The sequence below is a fragment of the Diospyros lotus genome, chromosome 2 (genome assembly GCF_014633365.1).
Source record: "Diospyros lotus cultivar Yz01 chromosome 2, ASM1463336v1, whole genome shotgun sequence".
NCBI lineage: Eukaryota > Viridiplantae > Streptophyta > Magnoliopsida > Ericales > Ebenaceae > Diospyros > Diospyros lotus.
The window spans coordinates 10,164,296-10,182,653 of record NC_068339.1 but is presented as its reverse complement, the minus strand read 5'-3'; the positions used below and the strand labels follow the sequence as shown (position 1 = coordinate 10,182,653).

Below are 18,358 nucleotides of genomic sequence, written 5' to 3'. Positions count from 1 at the left end.
TGTCAAATACTGATGTAAAGTATCAATATCAACCTACACGGATCAACGCTCGCCCTCAAAAGACAAGAGCCTCACCACACTTAGAGAGGAGGTTGTGACGATGGTGCTGTAGCATCGGTTCTCAATCTCACATCAATTGCCCAAGAGACAATCACTAATCTTATAAGTGCAGTAGGACTCTTGTCTTTTAATGTTGATGCATCATTTTTTGTTATCATTAGTTAACTCTCGTTAAACAATAAAAAATAACAAAAATATCTTTATATTTAAAATTTTGTTCCTCGTTTTTCATTTTTATTTATATATCTTCTCAATTTTGTCCTCAATTTCAAAAATTTACCTTAAAAAAAATATTTGATTTAAGTATCAAATAGTTCTTATTTTAGTTCAATTTGAGATGGTATTTTTGTATTAGTTGTAGGCATTTTAGTATTTGATAGGTTCTTAGTGGCATCACTTTATTATAGTATAACATATAAGATGACTCATTTAAATCTCTCTAAATCTATTGAAAGTAAAAGACAATATGGTAACAAATAAATTGTCATAATTGTTTCATTCTTATCCTTTTATGTGGTTTAAAAAAATGGTAACAAATGGTTTTAATAAATTTCACGGGCATGCTAATTACAATTTGTAAGTAAAAAAATTAAAAGGTAATAAATGATAAAATGTACAAATAAAATTATAAATAAGTTAAATTTAATCAACAGTGACAAGAAATAATAAATATTCACAAAAGCGTGGAAAGAGGGAAGGAAACACGCAACGCAACAATCATCGGAGGAAGGCGCGTTAATAAATTTACATTGATTATAGAGTTCCGCCAAACGCAGCCTTAAGGGCAAAATGCAAAATGTGCCACAGTATGTTGACATTTGGTGTTTTTGGTCAAGAGAACGTCGACATTATGAAAATTTGAGTGGTAAGGAAAGAAAAAGAAGTAATAAAAAATAAAAAAAATAATATTCCATGAAAGAATATAAATATAAAAGTTTAAAGATATATTTTTATTTTTAATTATATAATTAATATTTGGGTGGAGGTGGAATTTTGTTAGGTTATTTTTTTTAATTTAAAATGATAATTTTTGTGCCGTCTTTGATATTTGTGCTATCGATTATGTCAGGAGAGGTAAATTATAGATTGGATCTTTAACCTCTGCATAAGGCGATGATCGAACTTGCAACCCACTAAATTGATACTGATATATTATTTATCCGATTAATTAACTTATATTTCGGAGATAAAAATATTTTAATTGAGTTTATGTAATGTTAATAATAAATTTAATATAAAGTCCATATTATAGAACATTTTTTTGTAATTATTTTAAAATTAAAACGAAATATATAATTAAGTACCATAATCGATAAAATTAAAAATAAAGCAAGAGTTAATTAAGTATCATTTTTGGGTAATTAATTTTCCTAAAATGAAATGCAAATTTCTATTTTCGTTTTAACGTGATCAAAGCGAGACAAACGAGGATTCCGCTACACGCCAGAGCCGTGGCGAAGCGAGACGAGGATTCAAGCCGGTTTCAGTGTGGTGCCGACATCTCGGATCCGGAACCGGCGAATTCTGGATTCTCTAAACCCTACCATCGCCGTTCGGAAACTGTAATCGAATTCAGAGAACAACCAAAAAGATGTCATCAGATAGGCGCGCTTCTATGACCTCCTCTCCTGCTGAAGAAGACGCCCTGTAAGATTCGTACTGCCGATGCTTCTGTCATTGAACATTGAGAATATGTGCATAAATTTGCAAACACCAAGAGGTTATGCCTTTCTGGCCAATTTTCGGGACTTTGAAATTTGAAATTTTTTATTTGCGATCAACTGTTACGGAGATGTAGGTTTTGAGGAGATAGCAGGGAAATAGAGTGGGAGTTATGTTGGTTTTTGTTCTGGTCTTTTGTTAGTAAGTGAATTGCTTTTTTAATTTCCGACTTGTTATGTTGCTTTGTTAATTTCCGACTTGTTATGTTGCTTTGTTAATTTCCGACTTGTTAAGCATTTATTGTAGCTCATCTTCTGCTTGATGTTGAAAGCATGATTAATTCCATTCGTGTTATAGTGAGATTCTGAATTAGCAAAAAAAAATGTCGTGCTCTTGCTGCGATGAATGCATTATACTGAAAGTTGTGGAATTCCTTTCTTTAATGAGATTTTAGTGGTAATTCTTCTTCAACGCCAAGGCTCTTTGTCAAGAGAGGAGGCTGTTGGAACTCATTTATTATGTATTGGACGAGGCTCATTTGTTAGCATAAAAAGGTCTCTGCTTTTATTCCATGCCATTTTAATGTGTATAATCTTTATGGTATCTTATATAGGTTCCTTGATATATTACACGAGGCCCCTTTATTTGGTCATCGTAAGCCTACAAGCATCATCGGGAGTATATTCTACTGTCTTTTATTGGCAAGTACTGATCCTTCTTTGTGGTACTCCAAAACAGCATCCTTAAGATACAATGATACATCCACTGCATTTTTTGTTTTTCTTTCTTGCTGATAAATTCGACCTCTGGTTTCCATAATCTAGGCAGGTTATGCTATTTTGGCTGCTGGAGCTCCATGGATCTTTCATCCTTTACGGGCATTAATTCTACCACTGCTTTGCAGTTGTGATGTTATTCTTCTTATTGTCACAGGTTCTTTTCCTGAAATTCTTCATATTAATTTATTTTGTCTTTCTTTTTTTGCCTTTTTTTGATGAATGCCACATCATATTTAATAGCATATTTAATTTATTTTGTCTTTCTTTTCTTTTCTTTTTTTTGCATTCTACAGTGTAGTTTCTTAACACTTTAAGATTTGTGTGACTAAATTGATTTATTTTGTCAATGTAGTCTTCTACTCTTCTTTATAGGAAACCATGCTTCCATGTGATCTACCTATTACAACTTTTGTTTTTTTTTTTAGCCATGGATAAATTATTGATTAGAATGTTGTTAAGTTGCCATACATTTTAGGTATATACGAGGGTATCCACTTTTAGGCATATTTTTGTGGATTAACTAGAGTTTGAATTTATTTTTTCTTTCTGCAGTGTTAATCTGCATTTAATGACCTTTATTTGTTTCCTTATTTGGACATAAGAGAGGATAGGGATTGATCCTTTGCATAATTTTGAAATACATGATTTCTTACATATCCATGTCTTTTGAGGGTAACTGGGTAAGTAAGGTTTTATGACCTAAAAACTGATGATATACAAGGAGGTTCACAACACAAACTAGGTGGCATGCACTAACAGACCCAGGACTAAGTTCCTCTCACAACTTGGGAGACTATTTGACAGCAAGAAAGAAGGTACTCAGCATCTACAATGGAAGAGGCTAAGATTGAATTAATAACTGAGTAATGTTCTGGCTCTTTGTTGCTCCTATGAATAGCGTAACCTTTGTTTAAAGGTGTATAGTGCGTTTAAGGGAGAAATAGAATGAAAATGGACAGAATGAGAATGGGTGGAAAGGGTTTCTTCTTGTTTGGAAGAGACAGTAGTAATTCAACGGAAATAGAAATGGGTGTAACAATTTAAACTATTTTTTCTCCAATGCCCCGTTTTTTCTCTCCCCCAAAGTGGGTTAGGGCAGATAGAGTTGAAATATTTGAACGAATTTCATTTTTGTGTCTTGACAATATTAATCGGAATGATTTTAGAAAATCCAAAATTGTCCTTAACAAAATTTTACCTATCCTCTTGTTTACTGATTGCCTTTCTAATCACCTCTCCGACATTATTCTCTTCTTCTTATTGCTAATGTTCTTCTATCTCATCACTTCATAGGCAACAGTTAATGGCAGTAAACTTTTACAAGGATTTTATCCTTATTGATTAAAGTAGAGATTGACAAAAATTGAATATAATGAAAGTTAGGCAATTTCATTTATTGTATATCTACTAAGAGTGTATAATTGTTATCTGTCATTTAATATTCTTCTATCCATCCATTTTCACTTTGCCCCAAATAGGAGAAAGTATTCTATATACGAACTATCTTCTTTAGGTAATGTTGGCTTAAAAACAGAAATCCTACAAATATAATTCTATACCAAATTTTTATTGTTCCTTAAATTCTCCACAAATATTTCTCCTTTTGAGTTCCAGAGTGTATTTTAGCAAATAGATTAACTGAAGTTGGAGTTGAAGTTGTTTGGTGCCTTTAACTTTGCAACTTTTGAAGTACTAAAGAATTTGTATTAGCAAATAGATTAACCAAAGATAAAGCTGAAGTTGTTTAGTAACCTTAATAGAACTTAGTAACTGTTTGCCACTGCCTCTATGTAAAGTTCATACTTCATAGCTTGCATGATTGATAGTTTTCTTCTGTTTGTTAACCAATCAATTTCATGGCTTCTACAAAGATTCTATTTGTTGTATGAAAGTGCCCAAACAACTAGGATATTAGTTTCATGATGCCTTCTTTCTAGTACTTTTACCAAATTCCCAGTTTCATTTTGCTGGATCTGTTACTATTTTATATCATATATATGTGTTTGCTCAGTTTTAATTTTTATGATAAACAGTGAGTTTCACTGTAGAAGGCTGCAATAATGATCATATTCAGTGCATTTTCAGGCATTTTCCATCAGTATTTTGTGTACCAGGTCCAGAAAATACGATTACAGGTTTTGCTTATTTTTTTTGCTTAAGTAATCCTTGTCCGATCTTTAGTTTTGGTTCTTAACCAACTTTTGTTGTTAAATGTATCACTATCTGCTCTTCTTTTTTGTAGTTTTTGATATGGGTGACAAATACTTAAATGCCTCATGCTATCATGTTCTTTTGTACTCATCCCTTTGTGTTTTAGTGGCCAAGTGTGCTCTTACTTTTATTCTCTCTTAATGGCAGGGTAATCTTGTGAACGAAATTGAATAAACACAGAAGAGAAATTCTACATTTGTTTCTCTTCTTGTGTACTGGTTGAAATTTTTAATTCCTTGTTTGTAATTTCTTAATTAACTTGGAACTGAAATGCTCATTCAATTTGCAGGGTTACTATGTTTTCAGCCAAAAGTTGAAGCATATTGCTCGCCTACCATTTGCCACCATTGCTTATGGTATTTATTCAAGCCCTTTATTATTTCCACATAAGCTTCTATTTACTTTTTTTTTTTATTGTGGGTATAATCTCTCCAACTTAATGTCAAACTCTTTCCAACTTAAGCATAAGATACATATGACAATGTACAAAATCTTCCAAGATTCATTATAGTCGAAAATATAGCAACATTAACTACTACTTGAAATGATTTCACATTAATAGGAATTGAACTATAACACAGCACATTATTTGTTTGATCCGAAATTTGAATGTCTATCTGAACACAATAAAAGCTGCAGAAGAGTTGACCTATTGATATGTTGCTCATAGGTTAGAAAACTTTATGAGGGCCAGTTTACAGTCATATTCTAGGAGTGGAGGGCCATTTCTTCTTCATTTTTTTTATATTATTTTTTACTTTTTTTTTATGATAACTAATTCTTCTCTAATTAGCTGCTGTTATATAAAAAAAATGTGTACTTCTACTGGTTGACATTCATTGTTTGCTTACTGTTCCAGGTTTGTAGTTAGGATTCTTCATTCACAGTCCATTTTAGTTTTATCTAGTCCTTTTCTTTCTAGTTAAGAATATTTTTCGTTTTATGTTGGTTTTTGCTATCTCTATTTTTCAGTTCCAGGTTTGGCTTTTCCTAGTACTATCATTACAGTTTTAGTTGTGATTAATTTTTTTCCTGTTTTGAGATTAAATCAATTTGGTCATATGACCTACAACTTCATATATGATATTGAGTGGTTAAGGTGAGAGACATTTTTATTACAGTATAAAAAATGGGTATTTTCTTTTGAAGTTCTTACTAGCTAGGGTACTTATTCCATGTGAGATTAATGCATGAGGTCTTGCCTCTTTTCTTATGCACAATGTTACACACAAGTAAATAATTTATTTAGGATCTTTGTTCATGGTAGAATTATCTATTATCAGCATATTGGTTCATTGGCAGGAACTGCTGCAATACTGCTTGCCATGGTGTGGAAGCCCTATATTAGTATTCTATCTATCACTTTGTTGCTCAGGTCCGTAAAACATATACCTAAATTGCTAAAGATTTAATTATTTCACTTTCTTGTGTTTCTTGCACATCTAATTCATTACCCTTTGCTGTCTTGCTTTTCCTTCTTCAATAGCTGATGGATTGTTTTAGAAATTGTTGTTCTCATGTTTACTTGTCTTCTGGAATTGGTGTTTTTCTTTATCTCATGATGTAGTTAACTTTTTTGGATTATGTTTTACAAAATTTTAATAATGTTTGCAGTAGCTTAAATCTTAATGGACATGCTGAGGTGTATAAAAGTATTGCCTTTCCTTTTTATGGAGATATTTGATTATCAGGAGTCTGTAAGTTTTGCAACCATTTGAAAATGGTTATTTGAAAGTGTTCTGTATTATATGGGGAATATGTTTTCCGTGTGTCATTTAGAAAGGAGATAGCATTTGCATATTTTCCTTGCATCAGGAGCCTTTAGGTAATAATTGACTAATGCAACTGTGTCATGTACCTAGCTGCCAGGCATTACTTTGTAATAATTGGTAGCTATAGTCGTTAGCTATTTCTTTTGATTGGGAGGGAAATTAGCTTGCTGGCAGCATGTGCTGGCAACGCTAACTGTCTTTGCAAGTGGGTAGGCAAGTTGCTGATTATAGAAGGGATTTGGGCAACCGTTTTGGCGCTGATTCCAAGCTGAGCAGTATAACTACTCTGTCTCAGCTCAATTGCAATCATCCTTGATAATTGAATTGGCCATTTTTTCCCTCTCAAACTCTCTCTCATTCTCTCTCTAGCTGTTGTAACCTCAATGGTGCTTGATTGGTTGCAGGAGGTAACTGATAGTTATAACCACGATACATAGGTAAGAGAGCTTCTGGAGCAGCTAAGTATAAATGGGAACTGCAGACCTGGCTATGCGTTGTCTAATGGATTAGTTAGGTACAATGGTAGACTGGTGATTGGGGAGAGTGAAGCCCTGAAAAACCAGATATTACAATCCCTACATAGCTCTCCACTGGGGTAGGCATTCAGGAATTCAGAATACTTATAGAAGAGTTAAGCAAATTTTCTATTGGCCTTAACTTAAGAAGTTTGTGATAGAGTATGTGCTGAACTGTGATACTTGTGGAAGGTGCAAGCGCAAGACAGTGCCCCAACCAGGGTTGCTCCACCTGTTGGCCATCCCTGAAAAGGCTTGGACCAATGTGACCATGGACTTCATTGAAGGGCTACCAAAATCAGAGGGAAGGGGCTGCATTTTAGTGGTGGTTGACAAATTTACCGAGTATAATCATTTCCTTGGTATATCCCACCCTTTCACAGCCCAAGATGTTGCAAGGGTGTTTTTGGACAACGTGGTGAAGTTACATGGAGTCCCACAGTCCATTGTATCTAACAAGGATAAGGTCTTCAGTTTATTTTGGAGGGAGCTAATGAAATCTTTGGGCACTAAGTTACACATATCAACTGCCTATCATCCTCAAACGGATGGGCAGTCTGGAAAGGTGAACCAGTGTCTTGAGTCTTATCTAAGGTGCCTCTGCTTTCTAAGACCAAAGGGGTGGCACAAATGGTTAGTAGTGGCCCAATGGTGGTACAATTCATGCCACCACAACTCCATTAACATGACTCCTTTAAAGGCCCTATATGGCTACAAGCCAGCATTATTGCCAGTTGTGGATGAGCCAACAACAGTGGCAGCAGTGGGAGCCTATATGCAACAGAGATAGGAGATCCTAAGGCTACTGAAGACAGAACTGACCAAGGCCCAAAACATGATGAAACAGATGGTGGATAGAAGAAGAAGTGAGAGGGAGTTTTCAGAAGGGGAGGAGGTGTACTTTAAGCTCAACCATCAACACTTCAAAGCTCTCTCCCAATAGTCAGCATCCAAATTGAGCCCCAAGTTTTATGGTCAATTTCCAGTGCTTGCAAAGGTAGGGCCAGTGGCCTACCTCCTACAACTACTGGAGGGGTCCCAAATGCACCCGGTATTCCATGTCTCCCCCCTTAAGAAGGGCGTTGGGTCACAGACAGCCAGTAATTCCCTTCCTTCCGGTATCAGTGAAGAAGCAGAGCCAGCGGTTCCTATGGCTATCCTGGACAGGTGTGTCATCTACAGGCAAGGGGCACCCATCCTCCAAGTGTTGGTAAAATGATCCTCCCTACATTTGGACAACACCACCTGGGAGTACCTCCCAGACTTGCTGAAGTAGTTTCCCAACGTAGCCAGCCTATTACACATTTCTTGAGGACAAGAAATGATTGAAGGGGGAGAAGCTATCATGTACCTAGCTGCTAGGCTTTACATTGTAACACGTTTGTAATAATTGGTAGCTATAGTCGTTAGCTATTTCTTTTGATTGGGAGGGCAATTAGCTTCCTGGCAGCATGTGCTGGCAACGCTAACTGTCTCTGCAAGTGGGTAGGCAAGTTGCTGATTCTAGAAGGGATTTGGGCAACGGTTTTGGCGCTGATTCCCAGCTGAGCAGTATAACTACTTTGTCTCAGCTCAATTGTAATCATCCTTGATAATTGAATCAGCCATTTTTTTCCTCTCAAACTCTCTCTTATTCTCCAATCCTTCCCTCCAAATTCTCAAACTCTCTTAATTGGAGAGAATTCTCGCTGTCAAATTTCGGATCTGACAAACTGCAACCTCAAATTGTTTTGAGCTTTCTTTTTATTTATTGTGGACTATATAGATATTGATATAAACTTACTATGGATTTTAATCATTCAATTCCATTTTCTTTTTGTGATGAAGTTTTTGAAGTTATGTTGTTTGATTTGTATGCGAAATTTGTATGATATAAAAAGGCAACGCTATATTTGTTGTTTGAAGCTCTATAAAGGTTGGTATTCCCATGATAGCCTCCAACCTCTGTCAATTCAATAGTTGCATTATGGGTAAGTTGTGAGTTTGATGTGCTCTCCAATGGTTGCTATACAAAAATATGGGTGGTCATGTTGACACCTCTGTATACCCATGTCTAGTAGTTAATATTGTTAATGCCATAAAAATTACTTTTCATGATAAAGGGATATTGTAGGGAGATTTTTGTAAGTGATAAATGGCACATTTATCAATATAAGTCCTAGATTTTTGTTGCACATCTATTAACAAGTACCTGATAGATATTTCTGTAACAAAAGAATTTGATTCATACTAATTATATGTACAAACTTAAATGGAGTATGCTTCCAAAATAAAAGATTCATACTAATTAAATGTCTAAACTTTAGCTAAAAGGAATCTCCAAAATCTTAGGATTTCACTAAAAGATTGATCAACTCTATCCAAAAACCAATGATACAAAAGATAAACCACTTTGCTCCTTTCTGTTATACCCCCAACACACACAAAACAAGATGAAAACAAATGGTTGCATCAACCACGCCATATTGTTCCTGGGAGGGATTGTCCAGACAAGACCAAACCTGTAAAGCATCAATGAATAAAGGTCTTCACCACCATATTACTAATTAAGGAGATGATTAGCAGTTCCTAGTTAGATAGTTGATAGCCCTTTACGAGGGAAAGAGGATTCCGTATGACCTGCCAAGATTTATAAATAAACTTGCACACTAAGTCCTCCCCCATCTCAATCTCATTCATCTGAAGGTATCATATCTCTATCCAATACGAATAATATGGTTGAGAATATCCATAGTAACTACTGCCTTATATAGCACATTGCAGAAGTTTGGAAATGTTAAGTCTATTGATGGGCAATATGCAGAAAAGTGTTGGTAAGATCTGTATTAATTCAGTTTATGTGCACAGCCATATCTCAACAAAATTTATTCATGAGATTTTATGTTCTTTAATATAAATCTAGAAATATGAGAAAAAAGGAAACAAATAGGCCTTTTTGGAGGTTGCTAGTACATTGAACTTTTGAGGTGCTTGAATCACGAAAATGAACAGATGAGAACTTGAACACTTTTTTCTGTTACCTGAAGCTTTGAAATGTTACCTTTTGGAATGAAATCATCTGAAGTCATCTGAAGATGGCACTTGCCCGTGGAAATAAGTCATTGAACCCCCTTTCCTTGTCATACCAATCAAATTTTGTATGTATTTAGATTAGCAAAAGTTTATAGTTCACTTAGAAGTCCAAAGGATGGACGTTTGATACTTGAGTTCTTGCTTAAAGAGGTTTCGGCTCCTTTTCTACGTGGAATTCTTAATTATTATGATCCTGATTAATATTCATTAATCATTTAAGGCTTAATGATTGATCTCTTGACCAAGGCTAACATCTGTTCCCTTCCTTCACCTGAAAGAATTTCTTTATAGCTTATATTGAAGCATTTACTAGTTTGGTGTAATTGTGTTACAAATGACTCTTGACAAGATTGGTTGAATCCGTAAGGTTGATACTTACTGAAAGGTACCAAAATCAAAGTTGGTGATCTATTCTTCTGGTATTTGAGATTAGAAGTTCACAATTGATGTTCCTTGTTATTTTGGGTTGGAAATATGTTGTGATAACGGGTTGTTTGCTTACCTATGGAAATTGCAGGATCATCATGCTGGTTGAAGTAGTATGTGCTGGTTTTTTCATGAGTATTTACATTGGTAAGGTTACATCACCACTTGGGAGATACTCAGGTTCTGAATCTGTACCAGTTTGTTTGTGCTTGGTAATCTGGCTGAATCACATGTTCTAACGAGTTTTTAGCAATGTGGTTGTCCCCGGCTACAGTTACTTGAACTAGTACCTTCATATATATGACATAATTGCTAGCAGACGTTTGAGCTTTAGTTACAAAATATGAGCTTCAAATTTAGTTGAACTTATGGAGCATGTCATGGTAGCTGGAGCAGTATACAGGCTTCAATCTAGTCCTGCTTGAAACATTTAGCGCTGTTTGGAGTTCTTAGATGCACCAAAACAGAATGTTGGACTTAGAATGAGATTCCATTCCTGCCAACTAGAGCCTTAGTGTTTATACCATATTTAGTTTGTCATATCAAACATCGCCGAATTGCATGACAAGTTATGCTTTGTTTCAAATGAGGTCAACAGTTTGAAGTCCAGAGCTGCACTAGTTGTTGGAGAAGGAGATTATAGGGTTCTTATTTTTGTGGTGGCAGTGGAGGATAACTGTCTCCATCCTCAGTGTATCAGAAATAAAATTGATTAAAATAGATCTTGACTGCTTATAATTTTGAGCACTATTTTACCAGCTCTTTGTTGAGTGCTTCATATTTGATTTTTGATCAATGGAGATTTTGTAGTCCCTTTGCTTTTTATGTGCAACTTTTTTTTTTTTTAACAGCACCCCATTTAGTCCATTTTGATTCGTGTGATATCATCTCTATTGTAAAAGACCCCCCCCCCCCCCAACAAAAAGAAGAAAAAAATTAATAAATAAAAAATATGTTCAAGATATATATTGCCACATATCACTCTTTCCGGACAAATGGTATAGAAATGGTTGGAAAGCCAGAGTTTATGTAGCCCTGCCCCACCTAGTGGGATTATGGATTGTGATGATTTTTGTTTTATATTTTTTTTATTTTCGGAATGGGTGTTAGTAGTTCTCTTTAACTAATGTCATGATGTGTTACCGTCCAAGTGATTTAAGTAATTGTGTCAACTTTTTCCATCTTTGTGCTGGAATCTGATTTCAATGGGTGTTTTTGGTGCAGGCTATGTACACCGGTACAATTCCTTGGATACTCAACCCGACGTCTTGAAGTCATTATATTCTCCCCTTCAGCCATCAAGTTCTTTGGAAGGATTGAGGTAATGATACATTTATAAAACTTATGTTCTCAGTTTTTGTAAAGGCCTGTTATATGTAAGTATGTCCTCGCTTCTATCTGTAAAGATTAAACTAAATATAGTAGTTTAGCCTAGACAGTCTGAATCTTCTCCAATTGTCAACAGTTTTTCTTTTTGTGATGAATTATTGTTGATATTCTGCAATATTGCAACTAGCTATTTGGTTTCCACCAAACCTCGAAGGTGTTGCTTCTTGCTCTAAGGTGTGCCATGGCTGTTAACTGGATGAAATTTTTTCCAGCTTCCTTTACAAAAGTTGAATAAGTTCAAATTTTACTTTTATTTGTTTTGTTCTGTGGTCACCTGTCAGAACCATTTTTTTGTAGTTACTATTTGAAAATCAAATGAAATGGTTCACTTCTGAAACATTCCTGAAATTTCAGCACTCGAAGGTAATTGTCCAAAAGAGATTGCTGTGCCTGAAAATGCATGTCATAATATTTAGCTGTTTGCTGGGTGATGTTTCATCTGTTTCAAAGAAAGCCCATTTACAAAAATTAGATTAAAATAAGGAAAGCCTCAGTTGCGTGTACATAAAATCCTCATTTCATGTAACAGATTAACATGTCTCCTGGTAACTTTGACTAAGACTTTTATGCTAATGGAGCAGGTTCTTCCCTATTTGCACTTGAGACCAATTATTACAGGAATATGATCATAAGTCACAATGGTGAAGTTGAAGTTTTCATTTCCATCTGTACACTTGTGCATATAGAAGTGACCGAACATTATTTGTGTTTGCATTTATTTGCATTTTTGGATGATGATTCCCAGAAAATTGATACTCTAATACAAAGTAATCATTGATGTAAATTATATCCTCATCTTGTAAATTTATTCATTTAGCTGGGAAACCTTTGTCATGACTAGAAAAGACAGGTTTTTAGAGCTTTTATGTATTCTGATGTTCTGCCCTCTTGGATGAAATTATTTTAGAAAAAATTATGAATTTTATTTTACATTTCTCTTAAAATGATTTGCTAGTTTCTGGTTGCATTCCATGTGCAACTTGAGCTCTCAATGTATCTTAAAATTTTACTGGGGGAACTGACTTTGTAAGGGGATTAGACTTCACCCGTTTCAATTTATTCTTTTCCCCACTTTAAATTTTGTTTAACTTCATTTGGGATCTTTCTCTAGTTAAATGTTAATTGGAGTCTGTGGCAGGATAAAGGCCTGCCAAAAAAATTGGAAGAGAACACCATGATAAAATATTTTAATTTTGTAGTATTCAGAAGGAAAGATGGAGCCTAATAATTTTTAACTTATCCTATGTCAGTTGAGGAAATCTTAACTTCGAGAACTAAAAACAAGTTTTTTCAAAATTTAGAACTAGAAACAAAAAAAGTTTACAAACTAAAACTCAAACCAAACTTGTTCCCAACACAAAACTCTCTCACTTCAAACCCATCTCATCAATTAACACAGGGAAAAAATCTCAAGAGGATACCTTTTTGGTCAAAAAGGAATAAACCACTAATGCAGTTTTAATATTTAGGTAGAAACCGCTTCTGCAAAAGGCTAGCTTGTATAAGTTTATTTATTTATTTCTAATTTTCTAAACTGCAAAAGCCGTTTTAATATTTAAGCATAAACCACTTGGTGGTAGAAGTGGACAACTGCTTTAGTGGTCTTTATATTAATGAACAAAACTGCAAAGGTGGTTTATCTATTAATGCCAAAACTGTATTAACAGCTTGTTTGTTTTTGGTCAAAATATTTTTTTGTGATGTTTTTTTTATTGTGTTGTATGAGAGATTGATTGGATATTGTGGAGAGTTTTTGTTTGGGAATAAGTTTAGTTTGGGTTTTAATTTGTAACAGTTTTTGTAAATGATTTTAAGTTTTGAAAAAACTCACTGAGAACTATTGTTAATTACAATAACTTTTTTACTGTCATTTTTCTCTGTGGTACTTTTTACTTGTCCAAAAACTTCACAATATTGAAAATAAATCTTTTGTAAAAAGTACTCATGCTGTGGAAATGTTGCTTTTTAAGGCAGATATCATGATGGTGGTCGGCTTGCTGATCAGCAGATGGCTTTATTGCAATATCAACGAGAAAACCTTCACTTTCTTAGTGAGGAGGTATCATTGATCTTGATTGATGGTTACCATATGGCATTGTAGCTCATACTCAAATTGACTTTGAGATTAATGCTACTGTCTTGAGGGCATTGAGCAATCACTTGCTCTAATATGCATCAATAGTCCATTTAGTACTAGAAACTGATAATTCAGAACTAATAATCTCCGTGCCTTGTGTATCCTTTAGATCCTTCGGTTGCAAGAATGTTTGAGCAAATATGAAGGAACGAATAATGCAATCACGCCTCAGGTATTTGTCTTTTTGGATAAATAGTAATTTTGAGATATTTGGCTATCTAATTTTGTTCCATTGATGTCAAATGTATGATCAGGTCAAGTTCTGTTTCAATTTTTTTCCCTTTATTTCTTTGGGTTTGATCTTGCCCCACCTAGTGAGGTTAAGGCTTGAAATGTTGTTTTTCGTTGTTGTTTTGGGTTTTGGGTTTGATCTTGGAAAGACTGAAGTTGAAGTTATTCTATACTGTTAGTGAAACTGCTGGAGAACCTGCAAGCCTGGTAACGGGATGAGAAAATCTCCCTCATAGTGAGCTATGCTTCACCATTCTGTTTAAGATGCTATTCTTTATTCTTTTTTTTCTTTGTGTTTGAAGTCATAAATGTTACTGTTTGTAACTTCAGTTCATTTTTACTATTAGTGAAACTGCTGCAAAACCTACAGGCCTAGTGGGACTAGAATCTCTCCCTCATAGTGACCTGTGTTTCACCATTCTGTTTGACACTCTATTCTTCTTCATCTTCTTCTCTTCTGTGTTTGAAGTCATGAATGTTTCTTTTTGCAACTTTAGTTTCTTTCAGAGTTCTAGACTGGTTATAGGTTCTACTGGCTCCTACTGCAGGTTGATCTTGCTCATCTTTTGGCAGCTCGTGATCAGGAATTGCGAACACTTTCCGCTGAGGTCATGTTTCGCTTCACTTAGGATTGAAAATACTGAATTTTTATCAGCCCACATGAGCATTTAAGCTATAGTAATTTGTTTAAAAAGAAGATTTACATTACTTCTTGTAGTTCCCAGCTTTCATCTTTTATTCCCACTTGCTTTTGCTCATCTGCCCCATTATTTTAAGGCTCTAATTGTATGATGACCTATGTAATTTATTGAGATGTGTGCTGTTATTTTGTTTTTAAGACATGTTGACAGTGTGCTAGGCAGAGGATTCTCAGGTTTTTCAACTTCCAACCTGATAATGGGGGTAAAATTGCTGAGAGGATAACTAGGATTTTTTTAAAAATATATATTTAAAATTCAGCATCAAATGCTCTGATAATGAGGGTAAAATTGCTGAGAGGATAACTAGGATTCTGATTATGTGTCATGAATTATATATCAAACAGTCAATTATTCCTTAGGAGAATTCTGCAAAAAAGAAGACTGAAGCGGATAAGCTTAACAAGGATGTAAATATCAAAAAACACATTCCTATCAACGATACCTATGCAAACAATTATTTTTACCATGGGATTTTGCCAGCATAATAAACACATAGTCCTATGAATTTTTATGAATTACTTGGCTTAATGAAAAAAATTTCTGAGTTATTTATTGTATGCTGCAAAATGTTCACCAATATGTGTAAAATATAAGCATGATAGAGATGGGGACTTTAAGATGGATGTGCAGCCATAAAAGAAAAGATGAAATTAGAAATGAAGTTATTCATAATAAGGTTGGAGTGGTTCTTACTAAAGATAAGATGCATGATACGCATTTAAGATAATTTGATCATGTGAGAAGAAGACCAATAGAAACTCTTGTAAGGAGAGTGGGTGGAATGGATAGAATTTTTTAGTGAAAGAGAAAGAACAAGGCCAAGAAAACCTTGATGGGAGATGCTTAGGGATGATATTTGTTATAAGGGCTTTATAGAAGATAAAAACCATAGATAGAAATGGATGGTGAGCTAGAATTCATGTAGCTGACCACATATAAAGGAATAAAGGCTTGGTATGTTGTTGTATCCTTGGTAATGATAATGCAAAAGGATATTTCTCCAATTCTCTTAAAGATTTTATGACTAATTGTGGTGTTATTTATCAGTTTTCATGTTCTCATACTCCATAATAACATGGAGTGACACTGTGACAGAGAGGATATACATACATCTTGTTGACACAACACATTGTTTACTCTTTTGCATGAATGTGCCCAAAGTTTTTTTGATTGATTCTATTTTGACTACTTGTTACCTCATTAAGTGGATGAGCTTTTCAGTTTTAAAGAGTTAAGCTCCTCATTTTGTTGCATTTCCTTGTGAGTTATTGTTCTCCCTTCTTCCTTGAGTCTTCGGTTGTGTTTCATTTGTACTTCAACTAGGCTGGCAGAGTTGATAAGCTGGATCCTCTTTTAACTCATTTAAGTTTATTTTCCTAGATTACTGTCTGCCATGAAAAGGTTTCATGTTACAATCTTATCCTCCATAAGGTTTTTTTTTTTACTTGTGTCAATGTTGCTTTTTTTAGGCCAGCATCATACTTCACTCTTATCTTATTCAGCTACTGATCTTGAGGATACTTTTTTCTTTGCTAGTCATCCTCTCTCATCAAGTTCTACCTCTACTTTTCGTTGATTATTCCAATCCTCTTATTCTTCACCATCACATTGTCTCTTCATCCTAGTTTACAATTGTATCAAAGACATAGCTAGACCAGCCAGTGTCTACTACTCGTCCACCTCTTTCTTCCACCCTATCCTTAAATGTTGCTACTCATGAATTAGACCTTTCTGTTGGTATCCAGAAAGGGGTAGATGTTTTTGGGCTTCATGTCCTACCTCTAATCTTATGCTGTATGAATTTTTTAATCTTCATCACACTATTTTTTTATCACTTCCTTGTCTTCCTTCTCTATTTCTAACTCTTTTATCTGAGGTTTAAACCCACTCTAGGTGGAAAGCTATACAATAGAAGAAGAGATGTTTGCTCAGTGGTCTTATGATACTTGGGAACTTATCAATATTCCTCCATTTTGTGTTTTGACTTTACACACTAACAAAAATCTCAACCTAGAAAAAATGATTTCATCTTCTCTGCAATATACTGAGAAAGATTTTCACATTCAGATGAATCAACTGCAAGATGAGTTGAGGCTTGCTCGATCTCTGATTGCTGAGAAAGACACTGAGATCCAGCATGTTCGCAGCACCAACAATCAGGTATTTTACTAGCATTAGGGAAGCAATGCAGGCAATTTCATATCATTTTATGTTCTCTTGTAGATGTCTAGTATGGTATGGTTGTTGCTTTGAAGCATAAAGAAAGGAAAGGAAAAATAATTGCTCGACTGTTTAGAAAACAAGGTCAGGAGAAAAAAAAGGATTGCAGAATTATTTCCTTTGCCTGGTATTGAACATAATATTCCTTTCAATAGTTCTCGTTTGATTGTGTGAAGACTCTTGGGCTTGCACAGCCTGAATGTGCATAAAACCCTTTCGCTGTCAAAAAATCATTCGTGGAAACGGTAGATAGCTAAAGTATCTGTCCATTAGTCGTGTCTTTTATTTGTCATAATTTCCCGTTCAATCATATTGCTGAACTTCACATGTTATTACTGAAACAGTATGTTGATGAGAATGAAAGGCTAAGAGCTATATTAGGGGAATGGAGTACCAGAGCAGCAAAGGTAATCTATGTTTGATATATCCATTTTTTATGATCCTCAGCTAATAGTATTAGCAACATATAGATTCAATACAGAAGCTACCTTTATCTTATTATGTGGGGTCAGGTATATAGAATCTTACAAATTGATTGACTTTCTATGAGAATCATGCTAATACCTCCTTGTGGGCTGTTAAAGCTTGAGCGCGCATTGGAGACCGAGCGGATGTCAAATTTGGAACTACAAAGGAAGGTATTGGTGGTTAGAAATCAACCAACACATGAATCAACCGAAACAACGTAGCAAGGCAGAGACCGGACGATCGCATTCTGTAAAAATGTCTTTTCATCCTCTCTATATCATTATTGCATTCCACATTTTGCTTTCATGGTTGAAAGAAGCTGCAGATTTTGTGGCTTTAGTTAGCAGATGGTCCAGTGTACAAATCTGATGGGTTGTTTCTGTCAAATGCTAAATTAACTAGTAGTTGCTGCCAAACTTTCTCGGTTCCCTGTTTGTGGTCATCATGTCCTTCGCATTATTCCAATGGTGTAGCGGCTTAATACTGGTTATAGATGGGTGGAGGGCTTTGAAGGTGAAAAAATACTAGCAAGTTAATTAAATTAGCAGAAAAATGATATTTACCATGCTCTTGGATCTACATTACACGTTTATTCCTGATGTTTTATTTACTTATACCATAGACAAAATTGTGAAAAAAAAAAATGAGTTTTTTTATGAAAGGTTAAGTCCGCAATTTTAACCTTGAAATTATTTAATTTCTGCGACAAACTATA

The 18,358-nt window shown here is 34.7% G+C and overlaps 1 protein-coding gene across 1 annotated transcript; it reads left to right on the top strand.

Moving 5' to 3' along the window:
• The first annotated feature begins 1,471 nt into the window (after nucleotides 1-1,471).
• Nucleotides 1,472-18,231, top strand: LOC127794381 (protein FIP1). Its single transcript, XM_052325408.1, has 14 exons — nucleotides 1,472-1,707; nucleotides 2,336-2,427; nucleotides 2,551-2,655; nucleotides 4,587-4,636; nucleotides 5,002-5,068; nucleotides 6,015-6,087; nucleotides 10,589-10,644; nucleotides 11,722-11,818; nucleotides 13,861-13,945; nucleotides 14,133-14,195; nucleotides 14,803-14,862; nucleotides 17,023-17,115; nucleotides 17,520-17,582; nucleotides 17,760-18,231. Exons 1-14 carry the CDS (start codon nucleotides 1,652-1,654, stop codon nucleotides 17,862-17,864), a joined length of 1,065 nt encoding a protein of 354 aa, XP_052181368.1. The 5' UTR covers nucleotides 1,472-1,651; the 3' UTR covers nucleotides 17,865-18,231.
• The last annotated feature ends 127 nt before the right edge of the window (nucleotides 18,232-18,358 follow it).

Coding starts and splice junctions, on each gene's coding strand:
- LOC127794381 (XM_052325408.1), top strand. CDS start 1,652: ATGTCATCAGATAGGCGCGCTTCTATGACCTCCTCTCCTGCTGAAGAA. Junction 6,088..10,588: donor TCTATCACTTTGTTGCTCAG/GTCCGTAAAACA, acceptor TGGAAATTGCAG/GATCATCATGCTGGTTGAAG. Junction 13,946..14,132: donor TTCACTTTCTTAGTGAGGAG/GTATCATTGATC, acceptor TGTATCCTTTAG/ATCCTTCGGTTGCAAGAATG.